The following is a 20,243-nucleotide window of genomic DNA, read 5'->3' as shown; positions in this document are numbered from 1 at the left end:
TTAATTGTGGTGTAAAATACATACAAAAGTAAAATCTTTGAGTTGTAAAAATGTTTGAGGCAAGGTCTGGTATATAGCTCAGGTTGACGTTGAACTCACAAACCTACTGCCTTATTTGACCTCCCAAATGCTGAAGTACAAGTGTACACTACCTCTGCCCCATCCCAATGGATCCTCTTAGCCACAGTTCAGTGTTACAGTGCAGTCTGTGTTAAGTACATACATGTTGTTACAGTGTTCTGTTACTTCCAAAACCCTTCGGAACTGAGATTGTGTACCTACCAAATGTGTCCCATTCTGTCTCCTCTCTCTGACAGTCTCAATGAATTTGACTTCTGTAAGTACCTCACATGGGTAAATCATGCAGACTCTGTGTGTGTGTGTGTGTGTGTGTGTGTGTGTGTGTGTGTGTGTGTGTGTGATTTCATATCTGAGGTTTTCTGTATGTATTGTAAAGAATATACCATTATATAGCCATAGCATATCAACAGTACCTGGTTTGTTTCGCCTTTTGGCTCTTGTGAATGACACTACCGTGGCTATGGGTTGGGACCACATTTAACTCTTCATTGCACATCCCATGTGTTCTGCCTGTAGGACCAGGTGGGGGACTGTGAAGAGCTATTGCGGATAGAAGAGGATGCTCACTGGCACATGGAGGGGCTGTGAGTTTCTGGGCCGGGTCATGGGTCACCACTCCTCTTCAGGCACACTGGCAGTCATGTCCTGATAGATTTTGAACCACTTTTCCTTGGGCAAGCCTAAAATCTTCCCAGGCATACTGATAAGAACTTGCCAGTTTTCCTGTGACTCTTGTTACAGTACTGGGCCGTACACCGCCTCTTCCTTTGTGCTCTTACAAGGGAATAACACATAGACTAGGTGACATGAAAGTTTGTTTAGCTTGCAGTTACAGGGGCTCAGAAGTCTGAGATCAAGGGACTGTGTCTAGTGAGAAGCTGTGCCATGGAAAGAGAGAGTGTGAGACGAACTAAGCTCCTGTGGATAAGGAGCCATCTCCTGCAAAAATGGCACTCATTGCACTCCTCAGGGGCCCTAGATTCCCTCATGAAGGTGCCATGCCTAACACTGCTTCCTTTGGCATTGGGTTTTCCTGCATAAAGTTTGGAAGGTATATTCAAACCACTGCACAGCACAAAGTTATACTTCTTTGTTGGCCTTGAGTTGTATCTGACTCAATATCATCATTAAAAATGTAATAGCAAGAATGTCTTCTACTCTCCTTCCATTTTGTTTGAAGAAACAATGGTTAGAACGAATATCAGGAGATCCAATCCTTTCAACCAGATCTTCTGGTTCAAATCTTTGAAAAGCATTTCATCGTCCTGGTTGCCAGTCTAATAACTGCCATAACTAACATATGTTAAATTTGGCATGCATGGCACTGTTTTATTTCATAGGCCAAAGCTCAGTTCATCCTTTCAGCAGCCCTATAAGCTCTGTTGGCTGCCATATTGCAGATGATAAAATCAAGGCACAGATTGATGATGCTCTTGTCTCCAAGGCTACAGAAGGCTAACATTTGACTCTGAGGAATCTGGTACAAATGAATATCTATTTTGCTCTACTGTATATAAAGATTTATTTGGCAGGATCACTAGAGGAGCAGATAAGTGTCTCACCAGAAAATGAGTCTCTTCCAGGAAGTTGACTTGGTACCTATAGCGTAGGGTAGATGTTTGCTCATAGGCTTTTTGCTTTCTATAGTCTGATTGATATATATATATATATATATATATATATATATATATATATATATATATATATATATATGCCTTGAACCTCCACTATACTTTGTAGGGATTATTTTTTCCTTAAAAAGGACTGGTGCAATTGTTAAAATGTTCTCTACTGGTAGGAACTCATTGGCCTACATTGTGTGGCAAGAGCAGCCAACTGTGATCAAATTTCTCTTGCTGGGAAGTTCCATTTTTAGTTTCCCATCTTTTCCCAACCCTGGCTATAAAGTCAGGATCATTTGTAGAGCTTCCTAGAAGGTCTGTCTTTACAGGAGGTAGGATTTGCTCAGGTCCGTTGGGCCTGGTGTGTTTTTTAAGCTCCATAATTGGTTTTCCTGCATTAAAGAATCAGGGTTGGAGCCAGTCTCCCACACTGAGCCCCTTGCACCATAAAAGTGATAATGCCCAGCCGTGCTATGGAGCCAGAGTTGGAAGCCTCAGAACTGATACAGCTCCACTCAGGGGAGCCCTTCCAGCAAATCTTACAGAACTTAAAGTGTGGAGCCACACCAACCTTGTCCATTGCCTGACTGGCCATGAGAGCAGGTAAAGGCCTGCAAGTCTAGAATTGAACTGGACTTTCTCTGCCCAGATTCTTCTCCCATCTCCATAGGACCCGACCTGCAGGATACTGACATGCCTTCATTACAGTATTGAGTTTGTCTAAGTCAATTTTTAGGAGGTTGGTGGGTTTTGCCAGGAGGTGCTTCAGATGCTTTGGTAGTTACTCTGTACTCATACTTGGTTTTGTGTTACAGACTAGAGTCATCCAAAGATCAGGATTTGGATATATCGATGATTGAGCAGCTGAGAGAAGCAGAAGGTTTGCTTCAGGATCCCAATGGGTATGCATGTGTATTTCTGGCCCGGGTCTTGTATGTAAATGAAGCATACTAAGTTACTGAGGACATTACTTTACTCTAAAATATTTATACCCAGTTTGGTCTTGATGTAAGCATTAATAAAGCGAAGTCATTTAATTGCCCATTCCCCAAGATTCAAAAGTAGAATAGTCAGATTTTTGTAGCAAGTAAGGAAAGTTCCTACCTTCTCAGTCTTTAACAATTGGTCCTTACCTCTTGTGATATTCATATGGGATGATTGGGATCATTTACAGGAAATAGGAATATGATAGAAGTACAAAAACATAGACAAATTCTACTTACAATGGAAATTTAAAACTTTGGTGTATTTCTGGTAGTGCCAGATATATGATAATCAGCCAATATATTTCTAAAGATTTGGGTTGTAGATTCCTTTTTAAATTTGAGTTGGACTTGTGTGTGTGTGTGTGTTCCTTAGATAATGTAATTTCCACAGACAAAGCTCCTTTTTAGTTCAACAGTTTCCGATGTGAGACACTAACTACACGACCACTATAGAATAGACCCAAACCTCATCTCTGATCATCTGAATTGTTCAGGAGCCCTAGGAATGTGAATGCGATGGGGTTTTACTGTGAACCTGGCTATTACACACACACACATATCACTTCTAGCTGGGATTTATAAACAAAGCGGTTCATGAATCCAGGTAAAACTATCCTCAGTGTCATCTGGCCCTGAAAGAATAGTGGCATGTCTGTCTGTGTGTGATTGGAAATCTTTAGCAAATGATCAAAAATCATCTAAAGTTTTTGAAATTACACCTACTGTGTATGTGTAAGAGAGGGAGCAAGAGTGGGTGCGAGTGAGCGAGATTGCACAATCTACAGCATGTGTATAGACAGATACAGGACAACTTGAAGGAGTCTGTTCTCCTTCCATCACGAGGGTCTCGGGATTGGACTCGGGTTGGACTTGGCTGGGAGCATCTTTCCCCAGTGAACCATTTTGCTTGTGTGTGTGCATGCGTGCGTACAAAAAATTAGGAAGTGGCATGGCTGATGCTATCAGCAGACTTTGAATCACCTGGAAACTGGTTTTGACCCAGCTCCGGCATCTGAATCCCATTTCTTCATCTATAAGATGGGCCTACAAAGTAAAGTACCCACTTGCCTCTTAGGGTTGTAAGGATTTGAAATAATACCCAAACATTTGTAATAAAACTAACTTGTAAAACATTCCAAAAGTCACCTAATAGTAATATGTAAGCAATGTTTAAAAATATGTGGACCTTTCAAATGACTTGTGAGAATTTACCTTAAGGAACGAAGGGACAGGAACTACTGTTTCTGTTGATGAGGGTTGGATATTTTTAACAGAAACATTTAGAAAAAAGGAAACGAACCATTTGGGGGGGGGACTTTATGTATTATGGCCATTGCTAAATTAGAATGCCATGTGGTCCATAACATTTTTGTTAAGGTTACCATTGATGCTGAAGTGATCCTTATTTAGTACTAACTTCTAAAAAGTTCAATTTAAAAATGCATAGTCCAATTATAGATACAGAATTGGGTTCCAGTTGCATAACAGACTTAAACAATTCTTGAATGAAATATACTAAAATGGGTATTTTGTTGTGGCTCCTACCCTGTGTTCAACACTCAGTAGATTCTCAGTGGTCAGTTCTGAGTTGGTCCTTGGCGGCCTACATACACATGGACAGTGAGAAGAGGAGGGCAGAGAACCAGCTCAGGGTTGGGAAAGACCTGGAGCTGCTGGTGCCTCATCATCTGATGGAGAGACTATGGTGGGAGGCGTGGCCAGCTGAGGCGTGAGGTGCTGGCTTCAGTTGAGCATGTGCTGAACAGTTCTGCCAGTGGAACAGCCATCGGGCTGCTGCATGGCATTGTCGGGCTGAGAACCAGGGCTGTGAAAGTCAGGTTCAGATGGTGCTATGTAAGGGGCTGAGGGGCAGAGGGCAGGCACGAGGAAGGAAGGGAGTAGAAACCAGAGTGGAGAGTTGAAGGGCCGCTGTCACAGGGAGAGGACTCCAGTTTTCTATATTTTAATGTCTTTTAAATCTACTAGTAAATTCTTTTTTTAAAGTCTGACTTGTTAGTGGGTGATCTTCAAGGCAAAAGGAAAAGGAAAAAAAAAGTAGGTCCTAGTTTTGTGGAAATAGCTGTGTCCTGCTGTGTGGCTTAGGACCCAGTCATAAGACAAAGCAGCTGGGAGGAAATGTTACAGTTTCCTCCTCGGTTGGAAAGTAGGTTGAGTGGGGATCCTTTAGACCAGTGGTTCTCAACCTGAGGGTTGTGATCCTTTGAGAGGCCTCTAAGGACCCTTCACAGGGTCACCTAAGACAATCTGCATATCAGATATTTGCATTATAATTTGTAACAGTAGCAAAATTACAGTTATGGAGTAACAATGAAAACAGTTTTACCACAACATGAGGAACTGTATTAAAGGGTCACAGCATTAGGAAGGTTGAGAACCACTGAGTTAGACCAACTCCTCACAACTCTGGAGTACATGAGAGAAGACAAGTTGTTGGGCATGCTCAGCATGCAGAATGGCAGGTGTGTGCAACACTGTAGAACATCATGACAGATTTCCAAGTGATACCCAACTGATGTCTTTGTCAAGGGCTATTTTATGTGGGACACTTCTTTTCCACTCCTTTGGCTAATTCATATGTTTTTTTTATTTTTAAACAATTGGAATAAATTGGACAAGCTTGATTTCTATGATAATATTCATGTGATCTGATGGATTCTTAATTTTTAAGTGTAGCAGTATGCATCAGAAAGACTTCACCATAAGAACTAGATATCCATCAGTGCTGTTGTGTTAATGCTTTAGCAACTTGGTTTTTGTCTGTAAATGTGATATCCTAGGTAAATTCAGTTGTATGTCACCCTTGAAAATACTGTGGTATTTTGTACATAACTTGGATTTCACAGCAAGTAACTGATAGAAAGCTGTGTTGGGAAAGCAACATGTCTTTGGAAAGCCTTTCTCTTAATCTTGAAGACAAGTTTTGCTTATCAGTTAAGTGTTTAAAGTACATTGGGCCGGTAGAGTTTATTATTGGAAGTTTAATGATTTTACTGCTGTCTGTTTCCCTCCTCTTTAGTCTGAGCACTGACATTACAGAGAGGAGTATTTTGAGCCTGTACCCCATGGGCTCAGCAGAAGGCTTAGAATTACCTGACCCTACGTTCAAGTATGTTCACCTTTCATAATTAAGTGTATTTTCTGTTTTTACAATAATGCGTTGGTATTTCAAAATCTGCTGTCTCTTTTTCCTTCCCGATTTCCTACAGTGGTCAGATGCAGCTGGAGACGTCTCCAGAGTGTGAGGTAAGGACAGCTTGGCATCGCCTTGTGGGAGGACAGCAGTAGCATTTGTTTATGTCATGTGTTTACCCATTTCCTGCTTTTATTGTCCACTTCTGTTGATCCATTGTCTTCCCTCACCTTCCCTGAAAGATGAGAGTTGGCTGATTCTGTTAGATTCTCTACGTTTCTTTGCCATGATAGACTCACTGGGTCAGGCAGTGGCCACTAAGATGTGTAGAAAGCCTGTGCTGGGTTAGAAATGGGAGGGAGGCCCATTTGATGCAGACATTAGAGCTGAGAAAAAAGTCTGGCCAAATAAAGGACCTCGATGGTATATTCAAGTGAATTGAAGGTGTCTGGGAATATTAAAATATATATATATATATATATATATATATATATATATATATATATGGGAGCTAGATGGCCATACAAGCATAAAGACCTGTGTTCAGATCCTCAGCACCTATGTGAAAAGCCAGGCATGGCAGCCTGTGCCTATAATCTCAGTGGTACAAGATGGAGACAGGAACTTATCTAGGGATCACTGGTTAGCCAGCCTAGCTGAATTGGTAAAGCCCCAGGTTCAGGTAGAGCAGTGGTTCTCAACCTTCCTCATACTGTGACCCCTTAATACAGTTCCTCATGTTGTGGTGACCCCAACCATGGTATTATTTTTATTGCTACTTCATAGCTATAGTTTTGCTACTGTTATGAATTATAAGGTAAATATCTGGCATGCAGGATATCTGTCATGTGATCCCTGTGACAGGGACGTTTGATGCTCAAAGGGGTTGCAACCCACAGGTTGAGAGCCACAGAGCTAGAGATTCCCACTCAAAAAATAAGTTGGTGGAGAGTGATTGAGAAAGACTCCAGATGTTGACACCAGGCTTCCACATTTGTGTGCACGTAGGTACAAGCACAGACACAAAAGAATATTATAATGAGAGGCTGGTGGGAATAGTGGGGCAGGATTTGGTAGAGTTACATGGAAAGAAATATGGGTAGAGAAAACATTTTTTTTGGCATAAAACTAGGAATGATCCTAGAGAAAGCTTATCCCAGTTGTGGAAAGATAGGTTTGAACTGGTAGCTTGGGAGTTATATTCTATTTTTTCTATTGCTATGACAAAACACCATGATCAGGGTATAGAAAAGAAAATGTCTAATTTGGGGCCCCCAATGCTTAGAGTCTGTGATCATCATGGCAAGGACCATGGTAGTAGGCAGACAGACAGGCACGGCGGTGATAGAGCAATGGCCGAGAGCTCACATCTCAATCCACAAGCTAGAGTCAGATAGATAGAGAAGGAGGGAGGGAGGTGGGGGAGAGAAGGGGAGGAGAGAGGAAGAGAGATAGGGAGGGGAGGGGGAGAGAGAGGGGGGATAGAGAGAGTGCACTAGCTAGGAATGGCATGGGCTTTGGACAACTCAAAGCCTGCTTCCACTGATATGCCTCCTCCAACAAGGTCACATCTCCTAATCTTTGCCAAAGAGTTTCACAAACTGGGAACTAAGCATTCAAATCTCTGGGCCCATGGGGGCCATACTCATCCCAACCACTCTATTTTACTCCTTGGGCCCCATACACTGTGGCCCTATCATCATCCAAAATGCATTTATTCCAACTTAAAAAGTCCCCATAGTCTTTTACAGTTTCAAAGTCTCTTCTGAGACCCAAGGCAACCTCTTAAATGTAACCACTTGAAAATAAATCAAATTGCATAATCTCAATATGCAATGGTACAGAATATACATTACCATTCCAAAAAGGCAGAATGAGGTCATAGGGGAGAAAGAGGATCAAAAACAAACAAACAAGCAAGCAAAAACAAAAAACAGCAGGGCAAACTTCAAACCCTGTAATTCCATGTCGATGTCAAAGAGCTTAGATGACTCTGCGCTTCCAGCTTTCTTGACTGCAACACACTTCTCTCTTGGGTTGGTTCCATTCTCTGAATGCAGCTCTCTCTGGTAAACAGACCATGGTTTTGGCACCTCCAGCATCCTGGGGTCTCCAGCGCAATCTATGCTTCACATTCATGGCTTCATGCAGTGGCCTTTTAGAATTTCCATGCAGGGACTTCCCTGCCATACACTTGACCCCAGAAGGTCTCTTTAACCATGTAACCGTGGTTCTCAACCTTCCTAATGCTGCAAGCCATTAACAACAGTTCCTCATGTTGTGGTGACCCCAACCATAAAAGTATTTTGCTGTTACTTCATAACTGTAATTTTGCTAGTTATGAATTATAATGTAAATATCTGATATGCAGGGTAGCTGAGAACCACTGCCATAGAGGAAGATTCCACAGCCCTTCTACTCCTAGATCCTTTATGACTTTAAACCAGACCACATGGCCGATGCTGCCAAATACAACTGTCCTCCTTGGATGGAGCCTGACTCCCTCCTTGAATTATATTTACATAAGCTTCAATTTGTTGCTTTTTTTAGGATCAGAAAAAAATTTCTGGGCCCTTTTCCAGACTTTTCGGACTATCTAGGAGGAGTCTTGCTCCAAGGGCACCACTCCCTTTGCTCTACTTGGCATCAAGCGTCTCCTGGTGTCTTTTAGAACAAGGCTGAGCTCCAGTGTTGAGTTTCCAGGTGCTCTTTTTCTTCTCAAGCCTTACATGTTGAATTCCTTTTTGTCCTGCTTGATACTTTTCATTATAGAGTTGCATAAGAGTTTTATTACCAACAACTACACAATTGAATAAATATGAGGCTGTCTTCAGATATCCTCTGCCAAAGAAATTAGTCCCAAACTTTTCAATTTAACATCAGGCAGATTCTTCTTAGGGTAAGGCACAAAGCAGCCACATTCTTTGCCAAAATATCACAAAAAATGTGTTCTAGCCCAGCTGCCAATATTGTTCTTCTCAGAAACTGCCTGGGCTTGGTCTCCATAGTAAAATTGCTCTTAGCACTGCTGTCTTCCAAGCTCCTCCTTGGATGGTCCTGCTAAGCCATACTTACATCATTCAACTGATTTCGTAGTTCAAAGTCTTCCACATTGCTCTGAAAATCAGCATGGTCTGGCCTGTCACAGCAATAGCCCACTCCTGGTACCAACTTCTGGCTGCCTTTTTATTTCTGTGACAAAACCCCATGACCAAGGCAACTTATAAAAAGAAAATGTTTAATTTGGGGCTCATGGTTCCAGAGGGTCAGAGTCCTTGACCGTCATGGTGGGGAGCATGGCAGCAGGCATGGTGCTGGAGCAGAAGCTGAGAGCTCACAATTCAAGTTCACAAGCAGGAGACAGAAGGAGCTAACTGGTGGGAGTAGTGTGGACTTTTGAAACCACAAAGCCTGCTTCCAGAGACATAGCTCCTCCAATGAGATCATACCTCCTTAATCCTTCCTAAACAGTTCCAGCAACTGGGGATTAAGTACCTGTATATATGAGCCTATGGGGTTCATTCTCACTCAGACCACCACACAGCCTATTACAATCTATTTCACTCCTCCTAGTGAGTGGGTTTAAGATGGCTACTTGAAATGCTGGAGCTGCCTGCACATGTACTATGAAATAATAAAGCAGCTTCACACTCAACGTGTCTGTGCACAAGAAATGAGGAAAAAAGAAAGGTAAAGGAAAGAACCGGGCTTGCAGAGAGTATGGTTACAATGTTTCGGCAGGGACTAGTGTTTATATTACATAGCTGCCCTGTCTCCGAATTGCTAACTCTGTGCAACTTAATTAACCTCTCTAAACTTTACTTTTATTTTTGGTAAATTTCAGTCTAATAATTGCTATTTACAGAGAAAATGAAAGGATTCAGGAGAAATCTCACAGCAGTGGGCACATAAATGCTAGCTGTTACTCTCTTGTTCTATTGTTGTTATCAGTGTGATCTTCGGACAGAATTACAGTGCCACCTTTGCAAATGAACCAGAACTGAACATCAGGGGACTTTTATTTGCTGGTGGCCTTGTGCTGGTTTCTTACGTTCTCTGTGTGAGACTGAGTTTGCCTCTCTGCCAACTCACTTTTTAAAAGATTTTTTTATGTGTATGAGTGTTTTACTCATGTGTATGCACCACATAGATGCCTAGTGCCCACAGAGATCAGAAGAGGGCGTCACATTCCCCTGGAACTGGAGTTATAGATGATTGTAAGTTGCCACGTGCGTCCTAGAATTCAAACCTAGGTCCTTTGAAAGAAGAAGTGCTCTTACCCTGAGCTGTCTTTCCAGCCCCTCCCTGTAGACTCACTTTTTAAAAAAGTTTCACATTTAGAAATATTTTTAACTGCAAAAAGATTGTAAAAATAAATTGCAGGCTCTATAAACATTATGAAAATATTATAGTCTTCCACTTAGATTTTCTAGTTATGGAATATTGTTAGTATGCAAATCCAAGATGTTATAAAACTTGAAACTCTTTTTATCAGTACACCACAAGTATAAATTTCTGCACTTGACCTTATGAAAGAGGTCAAAGTGAAAACACAGGTGCGCTTGAAAACACAGAATAAAATCCCCTCAGACCATGTGCATAAGGCACACATGAAATGAAAACATCTGTTTAGATTAGGGTCCTATTCCCAAGCTCCTATAATGTATTTGCAAATAGTTCAAACCCCAGACTTCTGAGGTGCAAATACTTCTAGTCCCTTGCTGTTGGACAGGGAGATTCAAGCTGATGTTTTCCCTTGTCATTTCAGGGTTACATTGTGTACACTTGGGGATTTCTCTTCTGTAGACACATTGCCTCTTCCACTTTGTACACATATGCTGATTAGCTTTTTCTCCTGTCATCAGCCTTCCAGATTCCAGAGATACCGTTGGTCTCAAATAGGTCTCTGAGCATTCCTGTCCTTCGATGGGGGCTTCAGCCTAGTGATAGGCTTTGCATTTGGTTGCCGGATCCCTCTGGTGTCTATCATCTCCTCTGCTTTGCAGCATTTTGGAGAATGATGATTCTATGATGTTGAAACTGTGGAGAATACAGGCCTCTTCTGTTTTGGTGTTTTGAAATAGAATATCATGTAGCCCAGGCTGTTCTAGAACCCTGATAGTTCATAAGACAACCTTGAACTCCCCCATGTCTGGGACTATAGACATGTGCCACCCACCATAGCACATGCTAGGCCTTTTCTTTTGTAGATAGGTTTTAATGTATCCCAAGCTGGCCTCAAACTCACAGTGTAGCAGATGGTGATTTTGAACTTCTGTCCATTCTGCCTTTGCCTCTGGAGTGTTAGGGTTATAGGTGTGCACCTATATAGTGGGGAGGATTGAACCCAGGACCCTGTGCATGCTAGGCCAATGCTCTACCAACTGATCCACATTTCCAGAGCCTAACCCTTCCTCTTTCTAATGGAATGTTCTTCCTCTGGTGTTTGTCTGACATTTCCTCATGATTGAGATTCTGCATTCTCATTTTGGATATTGCCTAGGTGCTGCTGTGTGCTCTTCCCAGGCCATCGGATTTAGGGGACTCTCCATGTCTTTCTTGCTCCCATTGCTCATATCCATTCGAACACTCAATTGTTGTCTAACCCCATTTCATCACTGTATTATTATTTCATTTTCCTCTGTGACCAATGAGAAGTCTGTGAAGAGGTACTTAAGCTCCCTATGACTCTCCTGCTGCATGGCTTCAGGGTGAGGAGGACACAAGACTTCTAAACAAAAAGTAGCCTCACTGCAGCTCCAGGACACAATTCTAACATTGTGACCCTATTCAAAAGCACTTACTCCTGATTTGGGGGGAAAGGAGGCTTTGTTGGGTACCAGGTCATATGCTTCGGAGTCTGTGTGCCTTATCAACACAGGTGCTTTTTGACTTATAATGGATTTTTGTTCCCAGTAAACTACTGCTAAGTTAAAAACAATGTTACCTTGAAAATGCATTTAAGCTACATACCCTAGTGAGCACTGTTGCTTTGCCTAGCCTCCTGCTAATGGGTTTAGAGCACCTATGCTAGCTTGCAGTGAGGTAAAATCATTTAATGTAATGGCAACTTTATAATAAAATCTGAAGTAATTGATAGACTGCTGTACTGAAAGCATTCAGTAAATGGCATGGGAGCATACACCAGTATCACCAGCATTCAGGAGGCAGAGTCAGGAGGATCAGGAGTTCAGTGGTGAATTTTACTACATGACAAGTTTGAGGCAGGCCAGGGCTCTGTGAAACCCTGTCAGAAAGAAAGAAAGAAAGAAAGAAAGAAAGAAAGAAAGAAAGAAAGAAAGAAAGAAAGAAAGAAAGAAAGAAAGAAAGAAAGAAAGGAAAGAGAGAGAAAGAAAAAGAAAAAAAGAGAAACAAACAAAATGGTGATGGTTGGATTGGTGCATTTTTACACAGGAGTAAGACAGAAATTTTCATGAAGTCAGGACTTTCTACTTCCATCTCTTCAATAAGTATTCTCTTGGCACTACTGTGTGTCACCACGGAAACTTCAAAGAACACAAGGGTCCTACTCTTCGCTGTATGTATTCCAGATGACTATTAAGAAATGCAGGAGTTAGCATGACCCATTCATGATGCAGGACATGAAATTCAAGGTTGAGTGACTGGCTGGATCAGTTACCTTGGTAATAGGTAGGTCCAGCTATTTTATCACACTGTGTTGCCTCCCCATTGTATTCAGTCTTGTTACAGTCCAAACTTTAGCAAGGCCCAGTTGCATCATACCTTTCCTTAAAAGCTTGTCTTGGCAGAAGGCGAGAAGCCCAGCACACTTGTGAGCTCATGAGCAATGCTTCCAGGAATATGGAAAGAGTTTGGAAAAGACAGAGGAGGATGGACCTGTACTAAATATAGACTGAGCCCAGTTCACGATTCTGTCTGTATCTAATTTCTTTTGGCATCTCTGCACAAAGCCAGGTGCTGAAGTCTGGTAACATCCAAGCAGCAGCCACACATTCTCCTCCAGGGTGAACTTCCTGCTTTGGCCAGGCCGAGGCAGGCCCAGATGACTGTAAAGTGCAGCCTATTTGGCTGCAGATGGTGCATACCTATAATTCTCACACCGAGGCAGGAGGATTCCAAGTGCAAGGTGAGCCTGGACTATATAGTGAGTCCCTGTCTCAAAACCAAATTTACCTGTTTCCAAGATTGCCAGAGCTTCTAGGGGTCAAAGATTCCTGAACTCATCTCCATTCAGCTTACAGTGATCTTTTGGGTTTATTTTGCTTTTCGAGACAGGGTTTCTCTGTATCACTTTGGAGTCTGTCCTGGAACTCGCTCTGTAAACCAGGCTGGCCTCAAACTCACAGAGATTGCCTCCTGAGTGGTAGGATTAAAGGCATGCACCACAATGCCCCCACTCTGGCATACAGTACTCTTGGCTATTTTAGTATGTTGTGAGCTGGTTTTTCTTTGCTTCAGAGAGTAGCTGTGTTTGGCATAAGGCATTATTGTCTTCCTCCTCAAGGCAGCTCTGGGTCCATGACAGGCAGGTTTCTGTGACTTCCAAAAGGAAGGGATATGTCCTTTGATTCGAAAAAGGAAGTCATGAGATGAAGGACAAGGAAGTAAGTGGTGGCTTCTTGAGGCCACTGGTCCTGCGTCTGAGGGCTCACTTGTTATTCGGTTACATGTCTACACCCCCTTTCACCAGACCCCCATCAGTTTGCCAGTGTTTGTTGCCTACACATGCTGGGCATAGCCTTTTTGGTGTTGAGGACTGGAGTGTGAGGCTTGTGAGGTAGCAAAATTGTTGAGTATTTAAAAGATGTTGATGTTGAAAATATTCCAAGAAGAATATGGTGTGGTTTTCTGTCCCACATCTGTTTTCTTTATTATTCAGGAAAGGATAGTGAGTGTGACAAGAGGAAGGACACTTAGTTTGTGTCCACTTTGGATACGGACCTGGAGTGAGGTGGCCTGGGAGGACTTAGTGCAATGTGTAACCGTGGCTGAGAGGTGTGAGGCAAGTCTTGTAGAGGGGTCTGTTTGCCTTCACTCATGTCATCTTCCTTAAACAGTACTGCAGAAGACTGGCCACGTGAAATTGGGTAGCATGAGCATCCATCCAGTAAGAATGCTCCTTACAGGCTGGCAGAAATAGGATTGAAGAGAGGAGGATTTTGAGGGAACATTCGTGAAAACTGAAAGAAGTCCCTTAAAGTGTAGGCATGATACTCCTTGGTGGAGGTTCTCACAAAGACCCTTAATTGGATAGGGACATGAGTGGCATCTTACTCTGCATGTGTTTTCACTTGGGTTCATGTAAATCGGGTATTTTTTATTAACACTCCTCAACAGAATGGTCATCTTAGATTTATGCTTTTATGGTGGCATGTCTGAAGGTATGATTACCTATCCCTAAACTTTTTATGTATTAGTGATCACATGTAAGCCATGCTTGGTTCCCTAGTGCTTCTCCTTATCAGTGATTGATTGTCACAGCAAACTGATATTAAACTGGTCAAAGAAAGATGCTTTTCAAGGTTACTTAGGGTTCAGGCATGTATGCTTACTGAAGCTCCCAATGTGCTTCTGTATATTTTTGAACTACTGGCTTGGACCATTTCTAAAAACCCATAATTAAAATGGAGAAGGGAGCCAGCAGGCAGTTAGGTAACTCGGGCAGGTAAGATGTGTTCACAGGCCGGGCGTTGGTGGCGCACGCCTTTAATCCCAGCACTTGGGAGGCAGAGGCAGGCGGATCTCTGTGAGTTGTTGAGAGCAGCCTGGCCTACAAGAGCTAGTTCCAGGACAGCCTACAAAGCCACAGAGAAACCCTGTCTCAAAAAACCAAAAAAAAAAAAAAAAAAAAAAGATGTGTTCCCAGGTCCTTGGGGAGGGTCCCCATGCTGGGGCTCTCATCTCAATCTCTGCTATCCTCCAGTGCTTTTTTCCCTATGAATACAGCTGAGTAGTTTTAGAAAATAGCATAACCTTCTTCACTACTTAACACACGAATTAATTCAAAATTTGCCAGTGTGTGCTTCTGGGGCCAAGAATGTGATGGAAGTAAGAAAGATGCAGTCCTTGCCTCCTCTTTCTCACAGTCTAATGGAATTTCTGCATTTGTCTCTTCCTTAAGGTGCAAAATGATCTAATGATACAGAGTAACGGGAGCCAGTATTCTCCAAATGAGGTAAGATCCCTGAGAACTAGCGGAAGCTGAGGTTTTCCATGAAGACTGCACTGCAATGAATAGTCTATAGACTGCACTGGATGAATGAGTTAATGGAGCCTCTTTGGGCTCTTTCATTAGTTGTCACTCACTGTCACAAATTCACTTGGCTCTCTATGTAATTATAGATTAATGAGAAATGGTTTTTCAAAGCTAGGTATGGGGATGTCTTTATGGAAAATCACTCAAGGAGATGACATTTACTCCTTTTTAGCTATGATGGGTCAGCATGCAGTTTCTGTGTAGATGAGCTGTCTGATAAGCATTAACTGTTTCATCTCTCCATGTGAGAGAGGCTCCCTTAGGTGTGCCCTTTGAGATGCCTGCACACATGCGTTTAGCTATGTCGGATGACCATAGTGGGTCACCAGTCACCAGTGTTCTGGTAGTGACGAAATACTTTGATAGGGAGCAAATAAAAAATTTGATGCAACAACAAAAACAGTCACAGTAACACAATTTACTAGGTGCTTGAGAAAACATTCTGCTGGCTACTTCTTAAAGCATTTCCACAGAATATTTATCTATTTATTTATTTATTTATTTATTTATTTATCTATCTATTTATTTTTATCTGCATTGGTGTTCCACCTGCATGTGTGTTTATGTGATGTCAGATCCCCTGGAACTGGAGTTACAGTTTTAAACTGTCATGTGTGTGCTGGGGATTGAACCCAGGTCCTCTGGAAAAGCGGCCACTGCTCTTAACCATTGAGCCATCACTCTAGCCCTACAAAATGATGTTTTTTGAGCCAAGACTTCATTACAGTGCAGCAATAGCAGATTGCAGAGTGCTGTTATAATAATCCTTGACCATACAAGTACATCTATCTCTTCATTTCCCCCCTATTGTCTTTCCCTCTCACCCCACAGATGAGAGACAGCTCCCCTTCAGTGTCTCCTACTGCAAACATCACAGCTCCTTTTGGCTTGAAGCCTCGCTCAGGTATGTTAGCCTCAGCTCATTCTTACAATGAATAACGTGGATAATTTCTCTGTGGCCTTTCAAATGTCTGCCTGAGTAATATGAACATTGCCAGTTCTAGTCAGCCAGGGTCCTGGCGTCAGCACAGCTGCAGCTTGGGGAGGTCAGGTGATTGCATGGAGCTGATTGGTCTCTGCTTCCAGGAATGGGCAACCTGCTTTCATTTGGACCACAGCACAGAAAGGTGGCAAAGGGCTCATGTGAGTAGGGAAGGAACACTCCCTTTAACTCTACCTATGGAATATAAAAGAGCTCCCCTTTACCCCAAAGGTTCCTGGTGCCCTGATGCGCTCAAGGGCAGCCTGAAGGCAGAGTCCTACCCAGGATGCCCCCTGTTACTTTCTGAGCATGGTAAGGTCTCTGCATTGACTCACACAGGAGGGTGTGCATTTGAAGGCTTGTGTGAGTGGTTAGGAGTCAGAGGGTGAAATTCTTAGAGGAAAGTGTCTTACTCTTTGACCTACTTGGCTTTAATTTGTGTTGCTATATTGAGAAAAACAGTTATACAATGTGCAAAGTTACCCTCAATTTTTTTAAAAAAGGACTCTAGTTAGAAAATACATTTCTTCATACATTTCCAGTTTGGGTGCTATCTGCCTTTTTAAGGACCTTCTTTGTTTTAAAGTTTTTGTTTCTTTAGTACTTACTGTATTTACCACTGATGCTTTTAAGTGGATTCTAGCGAAGAGCTTGGGCATATGTATGTAAGCACACCTGGTAGGAAACACAGGTGTTCTTGGCTTTTTGGGGGAAAGCATTATGATAACAGTGTGAGTCACAAGTTTCTGGCTTGAAATGAAGGTACCTATGGGAAAAATAAAGATGGTTCATTTGCAAAGGAAATGCTTTGTTCTTGAATCGCATTGATTGATGGGCAGCGTGTGGCCAGGTGTGGGGGTTTCCTGGCCATTAGAACAGTGTAAGAAAAAAAAAAGTTGGAAAAATGCCTCTAAGAGTGATCAGAGTTCCTAGACCTTTTTGTTTCTGTTTTTCAGTCCTGGGAATCAAACCCAGGCCTTTGCATATGCCAGGCAAGTGTCTACCACTGAGCTGTGTCTCCAGCCCTAGAGAGTACAAGCCTAGATGAAAGAGCATAAAACTCAAATTGATTGGCCTCCTCATGTATGAAACGAGGAATATATGGCTAAATCTGGGCTGTGCCTTGTTTCCCATAATCCCAGCTCTGTTCTGGGAGAAATGGAGGTCACCACTGTTGCATCTCCTCTGCCTCCTGTATGACTGCAGACCTTTTCAAGCCTTTTAGACAGTGCTGCAAAATGTAAAAAAAAAAAAAAAAAACCATAGTTGAAATCAGAAGCTGGATGAGTCTTCAATATTAACAGTCTTTTGAATGTTGGACCCTGTAATTTAGTTATACAACGGATCCAGTGACTTCTAATGCATTTAGAGTCCAGCCTCAGCTTACCAAGTCAGAGATTGCCTTGTACCTGCACTGTGCTCAAATTCTGTGAGGAGATGAAAAATAGAGTGTTATTTTAAGCTGGAGAAAACCTCTCCAAGTTTCCAATTGCAGATTCCTTACCCACCCAGTGAAATTACTCTCTGGATATTAAGCACAAAAATAAGATGTGTTATCATTTTATAAATAGCTAACTCAGAAGTTCTTGAGTGGTGGGTTTTTTTTTTTTTTTTCCGTCATTGTTTAGTTTTGTTGTTGTTGTTTTTGGTTTGCCTCTATTAGCTGTTGGTTTTATTTGTGTGTTGCCTATACGGAATATTCAAAAGTTTCATTGAGCAACAATGAAAAGTGAGTTTTAAGGCATTTCAAGGGTTAAAGAAATATTTGATGAGGTCATTTCTTAATTAAACACCCCATGAAACCTTATGCGAGTGTCTTTAAAAATCTACTGTCTTGTTTTTTAAAAAGCGTTAAAATACACACCACTTTGGTAATCCTTTTGTTTTTAAATAGCAGATATATTTATCCAGTTTGATTTTTGTCTCATGTCTCACAGCCTTGGGTGAATTGCACAGTTGTATCTTCTGCTTAGTTGCTGAGAAGGGGGTCTGCAAAGGGTGTCTAGTAGGCCTTTTACTTTCAGTTGCATAAAGTATGAGTGTCCTGCTGCTGCCATGACCCCTGAGACCTCTAGGCTGCAGGCTTGCAGAACTGTTAAAGTTAAGGATATTAACTGCATGCAAAGTATGTGACCGATGAGTACTAACACTCGGTTTTTATCATTCTTTTTATTCCATGCGCCATCTTTCATTCTCCTCCTATATTGTACATTTGAATTTAAACCCCATGTAATGAAATCCACTCCATTTCCATACGAAACTTATGCCACGTGTGAAATGCTGCGGCCCCTTTGGTTTCCCTTGGTCCTTGTGCAACTGTCCGCCTGGCTCTCTCGCTCTCCTGCAGACCCAGCCCTCATTCTCCCTCCTATCTCCTTCAACAAACTTACACAGGCACAAACATGGGACAACTCTAGCTACAGTGTTCCATCTGAAGGAGACAGTGACAATGGTAGGTGCTTTGTCTCTTCTTCAATGCTGTTGTGAATAACCGGGTGGCTGTGCTGAGCATTGCTTTGTGTATAGCTAGGGACAGTAGACACCTGCATGCTCCATACTTAGGAAGCCTTGAAGGCAGTGTCCAGACAAGTGGATGTGAACTGCTACCTAACAGTTGATGACGTGACAGTTTACAGACCTGAGGGTGCTGAGTCTGGGGAGGGATTCACAGACCTCTCTTCTCTGCCTATTTTGATTGGGGTGTAGGTGGTTTGTCTGCTCATCTACAAAGATTTGAGCTCACACATTTGGGTTTAGAAGGTGGGTGTGGTGATACTCTCCTATAATCGAAGCAAAGGGGAGGCTGAGGCAGGAGGATAGCAAGTTGGAGGCTACCTGAGTCTATATAATGGAGCCCTGCCTCAAAAACTAAGGTTGCTCTTTTATTATCTGTGTTAACCACGTGGGGTTTTAAGATAATTTAAAGGTACCATGGCTAATCCCAGAGTTTGCACTGAAAATAATGTTGACACTGAGAAGTTCCTAAAAATGAAGAGAAATTACTTTTCCCCATATTTTCAAAGTTTTTATGCATTTGACTTTTACACTTTTTTGGTATGAATCACGTTAAAGGATACTGAGTTAGTCTGAAAATAATATGTATACATTTCTCAAAGTTGAGGACACCCAGTGAATCTTAATATAGACATCCTAATTTTGTCTCATTAGATAGGTCAAGTAGTTCAAGATAAAAATAAAAGAATTTAGAACTATATACCACATATATACAAATCTCTGTTCTGGTTTAATGCTAGTTGTGAACATTTTACCTCAAACTATGAAGTGATAGAAGAAATATTAAATTGAACAGAGAAGTGAGATACGAGGCATAACCACCACACACACATAGCAGTACATATGTCTGGGATGCTCAGTGAGCTAGCTATAATATCTACAATGCTTAGAAGATAAAGTTAGAATACTGGCTGTGATCTCTGCTTAAAATTCAGCCAAATTTCCTCCTGACTAAAGAATGATGCATATTCTGATAGACTGACTCTGCAAGGAATATTACTATTTCATAGTTGTCTAAATCAGTGCTTTCCATCCTCCCTAATGCTGCGACCCTTTAAAACGGTTCCTCATGTTGTGGTGACCCCAACAATCATTGCTACTTCCTAACTATAACTTTGCTACTGTTATGAATTATAGTGTAAATATCTGATTTTTCTGATAGTCTTAGGCAACACCTGTAAAAAAAGGTGGTTCAACCCCCAAAGGGGTTGTGATCCACAAGTTGAGAACTGATGGTCTGATATTTTTCACTGAAAATAAGCCCAATTAAAAAACAAACAAACAAACATGAAACAAACCGCCCCCTTGATGTCACCCTACGTTAAATTCTGGAAGCTGAGGACGGTTCGATGGAAGCTTTCTTGATAAACTGTTCTTTTATTTAAAAATAGATGACCAATTATGAAGAGGAGTTTCTGCTTTTCTCAGAACCTGGTTGTTCATGGCTGTGATGTTGCTTACTGGAATTAGGCCTAGTTGTGAAACATTTATGTTCGAGTTGGTATTTCCTCAGGAATGATGTCTGAAACCAGAGGACTTTTTCTAAAACCTGGGAAATATGTAAAACTTTTAAACAGCAGAATTTCTGTGCTGGTATGTGAACAGACCATAGTCAGAATGTCCAGGTGCTGTGTGGATGTCACTGAGAGACAGGGATAAAGGAGCCTGC

General features: G+C 41.9%; 1 protein-coding gene across 2 annotated transcripts in view; it reads left to right on the top strand.

Moving 5' to 3' along the window:
* Positions 1 to 20,243, top strand: part of Lrch1 (leucine rich repeats and calponin homology domain containing 1) — a 183,113-nt gene that overhangs the window by 129,487 nt on the left and 33,383 nt on the right. Inside the window, exons 10-16 of one of the 2 annotated variants that reach the window (XM_027390136.2) lie at positions 598 to 665; positions 2,519 to 2,605; positions 5,727 to 5,816; positions 5,917 to 5,953; positions 14,944 to 14,997; positions 15,910 to 15,982; positions 16,165 to 16,221. In XM_027390136.2, coding sequence (XP_027245937.1) covers positions 598 to 665; positions 2,519 to 2,605; positions 5,727 to 5,816; positions 5,917 to 5,953; positions 14,944 to 14,997; positions 15,910 to 15,982; positions 16,165 to 16,221 — 466 coding nt within the window. The remainder of the gene's footprint in view (positions 1 to 597; positions 666 to 2,518; positions 2,606 to 5,726; positions 5,817 to 5,916; positions 5,954 to 14,943; positions 14,998 to 15,909; positions 15,983 to 16,164; positions 16,222 to 20,243) is intronic. The other variant, XM_027390137.2, reaches the window with a different exon arrangement.

This window comes from Cricetulus griseus (assembly GCF_003668045.3).
Source record: "Cricetulus griseus strain 17A/GY chromosome 1 unlocalized genomic scaffold, alternate assembly CriGri-PICRH-1.0 chr1_1, whole genome shotgun sequence".
Classification (NCBI taxonomy): Eukaryota; Metazoa; Chordata; class Mammalia; order Rodentia; family Cricetidae; genus Cricetulus; species Cricetulus griseus.
This window is presented reverse-complemented; position numbering and strand designations above follow the sequence as displayed.